General features: G+C 33.0%; 1 protein-coding gene across 1 annotated transcript in view; it reads left to right on the plus strand.

Annotated features, from left to right (window-relative positions):
* The window catches only part of LOC125856235 (UPF0481 protein At3g47200-like), a 13,412-nt gene that overhangs the window by 2,424 nt on the left and 6,613 nt on the right, over positions 1–4,375 (plus strand). The window contains 1 exon segment of the mRNA XM_049535771.1: positions 2,452–3,448. Within this exon segment, the coding sequence (XP_049391728.1) occupies positions 2,452–3,448 (997 nt within the window).

Consider the following 4,375-nt stretch of genomic DNA (forward strand, 5'->3'; position numbering starts at 1 on the left):
CAACCATATCACGATCACATCATAGTATTACACATCATCTGTCTCAATCGACAACCATATCACGACCACATCATAGTATTACACATCATCTGTCTCAACATCAATGTATGTATCAATCATAGCCTACTCATGCTCTTCTATCCCCTCAATATCAGCTATCACATGACTTATTCAACAAATTCAAGTCACATATAACACATTTAGCTCGTTTTATTCCCCATCTTTCATTTACAACAATTTCAATTAACAAATAAAACTCATCCTCAATCCCCATTACTCCCCAACACAATTAGGAAAGTAGTCATGCGCAGTCTAAGAGTTTTACAAAGTTTTGAAGCCACTTGCCTTAAAACGAACTCCAAAAGTTACTTGACTTGAGCCTTTCCTTTCCGAGTATAATCCGGATCACGATAATCTATTCAAACAAGTATTCACAATCACAATTCGAGTCCAATGACACCAAAATCAAGAAATTTAGGGAAAAAGGGCAAAACGGTCCAAAAGTCTCATACCGGAAAACGATACCCAAATCTGGAAATTTTTTATGTAAAATGATCCTTAAAGTATTTGGAAGCTAATGGTGAAAACCAATTTGAAAACGGAGTTGAAATCAATTCACAAACTCAATTTGAAGGAAAATCTACGTTCTTAAAGAAGCCCAAAATATTCGGATCCGAAACCCCGACTCGAAAATGAAATATCTCTTGAAAAACATCTTACCCATGCTTAGATAAGTTCAAATATGAAATTTCATCAAAAACGGAGTTAGGATCGACCTTGAAATTCTCAATTTATCAAACTTTAACTTTACCGGCAATTACTAGCGACAATTACACTTTAACACTCTTTGTAAATGTCACTAAAATCTATAATGATATTGGATCTAATGAAAATTAAGTAAAGACTTTCGCACTCTTTAGTAATGCGCGAAAAGTAAAAGTCTTTTTTGTTACCGTGACATGAGAGTCATATGTTAAATTGGCTGCAGTTGTGTTTGCAATATGAGCAACATGTCCACAATGTGTAAATAAAATTAACTCTATGGACACTTCCAAGAGCAATAACGCCAGAAAAAAACAGCTAAATCAAACCAAAAAGGCCCATAATTAATATCTTATAAAATTACTTTCTTTGTTGAAATTTTTTTTTAAAAAAAAGGACTTTCTAAAATTATAAGGAACTATTGATTGAATGAGTATCATATGAGAAATTAACCTTCGAATAATATGTCCTGCTTGAATTAATATATTCCGTCTAATAATCAATTTTTTTAACAGAACTGAGACACCCAGGACCAAGGCACCCAAAAACTATATATAAAATGAAATAGTGCCCCAAACAAATTATATAGTATGTTGTGCACATGCATCGCACAAGTTTCACAACGCACGTTTCCCTTTTTATGTATTATTATAAACCTTATAACCAATGTTTTTTTTTTCTATGATAATATTTTCTATGATTAAAATTGTATCTTAATTTAAGAGCAATTGCTCAAAAGTGACAATCACTGACTCATACACATGAATTATGAATATTGTAGCTGGCTTAGCTCTCTTTTTCTTGATTACTTTTTTATTTTACTTTTACCATAATAATAAATTACTAGTAATACTTTTGAAAATGTGTGCTAATTAATTAATTATAGCAAGTATAATTAGTAGTATCATTCCTCTTTTATATATAAGTTGTAACACTCATCCTTCAAGACAAGCAAGAGGAACAAATTAATAAGGAATTAAAGCGATAATCAGCCAAATTAAAAGAGGTAAATTTCTGCCTTTCTTAGAAAAAAAAACTTAGGAATTTTAATAATTTGTTGTGGAGTTCATTACTAACCATTTTTATCTTCTTCTTTTTTTTAATAATTGGAATTACAGTCTCAAGAAGGTTGTGGCTCATCATAGTGAGATTGTGCCAATAGATCAACTTTCTCTAAGAGAAGCTACAAAAGATGAGGTATCTCTTTCTATGCTAACAATTTGTGTGTATGTTAAGGAACTTGAATATATTATTTGTATTTGTTGTTTATGCTAAGGGTGTGTTCGGTATGACGGAAAATATGTAGGCTTATTACTTATTTTCTTGTATTTGATTTGCGGGAAAAAAAATATTATCTTGAAAATATGTGTATATATATACTATGACTTATGAGAGGTGAAGATGGGGGTAGGGGGTGTGGATTGGTGGAGGTGAAGATGAGGTGTCGGAAGGTGGGAGGACACTATCAAGGTGGAATGTCAGTTGTGTAACTTGATTTTCCTACTTCTTAAGGAAAGTCAGTTTCCTCATTTTTAAAGACTTCTCAGCTAATAAAAGTAGAGAAAAGCAGTTGCGTACAAATAGCATTCCACATTGATTATTCTCTGTCTGAGTTATTATTTAGTACTCCACTAATTATGTATGTTAAAAAAGCAAAATGTATAATTCTTTTACACTAATTACAAATAGACAAGGGGAGGAAAGTGGATCATTTGATCGAGATTAAGGAAACAAATGGTCAAGATCAATTAGTGTTACAAACTATGAAATCCGCAAATCAAATCTTTGATGAAAAATTTAAGTATTTGGACAATACATGTATCAAATCCGCGACCATATTTAGAGTAAATATGGGATTACGAAAATCAAATCCAGATGCTTATACACCAATGTTGATCTCCATTGGTCCTTACCATAAAAGGAATCATGAACTTAGTTCGATGGAGAAGTACAAATTGTTGTACCTACAACGATTTCTCCAACGAAAAGAGGGGCTTGATGTTGAAAGTTGCATTAGTGCATTGGAGAAAAAGAAAGATGAAGCACTAAAATGTTATGATGATAACCTTGACAATGATATTGTTGACAAGTTTTCAGAAATGTTGTTGCTTGATGGTTGTTTTGTGGTTGAATTTATTCGAGAGTACTATGCAACTGAGGAAAAAGAAGAAGAAGAAGAAGACAACGACAACATCATCAACTTGGAATGGATGAAGAAACAAATATGTCGAGACATGGTGTTACTAGAAAATCAACTCCCTTTCTTTGTACTTACCATGCTTCATGACATGACAAAGCATCATAAAGAAGTGAGCTTCTTGTATATGGTGAGAAAAACCTTACTTGATACTTTCCCAAAGGCAAAATTCATACCCCCATCAGAAATTCACAATTTTAATACAGAACGATTCAATCATTTAGTTCATGTAATACACATGTGTTGTCGACCATCAGATCATCATGATGGTATGAAAGATAAACAAAACAAAAATGCTAGCACACCAAAAGAATGTTGCAAGATAACATTTTGTGACAACGTTTTCCAATTAACCAAGTCAAAAAAAACTCCCAAAGTCCTTGGTTTATGGGATTGCTATCATATTCCAAGTGTAACAGAGCTTTACGATGCTGGAGTTAGATTCATAAGAATAGGAAATGTGCAAGAAAAGGAGGATAAAACTGTTGGGTATGTAGCAAGAGTTAATGGGAAATTGAGGGAAGATGAAAGAGGAACTTGGAAAAAGTTGGGAACTTGAAAAGTTGAGAACTTGAAAAGTCCTCTTATGCTTTATTGAAAAGACATTTGTCCCTCATCGGTGGTGGAAAGAAAAATAGGAGAGTTTAAATATAGAAACACTCGGCTTTGGCTTTGGATTTGGATTTGGATTTGGAAAAATGATCGATCGAGAGATTATTTTTTGGACAAAGTTTGTTTTAATTATTTTAGTTAATTAATTATTTAATTAATTAAATTAAATTAAATGGCCAACGTTTTAATTAGTTAATTAACTGATTCAATTAATTAGTTAATTGACCCGACCCGACTCGGATCCATGCGCGACCCGTTTAATTTAAATCTTTCCCGTTTTATTTAAATTTCCCGCAGTGACTGTTCTGAAAGGTTGCAACTTTCAGAAACAGCCATGACCGTTTGAAAGATTGCAACTTTCATGAATGGTCGTGTGGATTCTGAAAGGATTGCAACCTTTCGGAACCAGTTCCTCTTGCCTATAAATACATTGATTCTTTAGATTTATTCCTTACGAATTTTTCTGATTTCTTCTTCTTCTTCTGCACAAAATTTCTTCGTGTACTTTACTGCTGTTGAGTGGTTCGCTGACACCAGCGTTTTGGGTATCAATACACTGGTGATTGAGATCATTCTATCCTGGGAGGACATATTCCAAATCAAACCTCGGATACTAGAGGGGAATAATTTCCTTAAGGGGACACTGTGCATTCAGTGGGCTTGATCTTTTTCTGATTCTGTTTTTTCCAGATTGTGGTACGTTTATTACAGATTTTAGTTTTGTCAATTAATTTATGTTCATCTATTCTTACTGGTTTATTAAACTTTGGTTACTTCGTGTTTCTGCAAAGTTTATTGAAATCA

Source organism: Solanum stenotomum, chromosome 2, assembly GCF_019186545.1.
Source record: "Solanum stenotomum isolate F172 chromosome 2, ASM1918654v1, whole genome shotgun sequence".
Classification (NCBI taxonomy): Eukaryota; Viridiplantae; Streptophyta; class Magnoliopsida; order Solanales; family Solanaceae; genus Solanum; species Solanum stenotomum.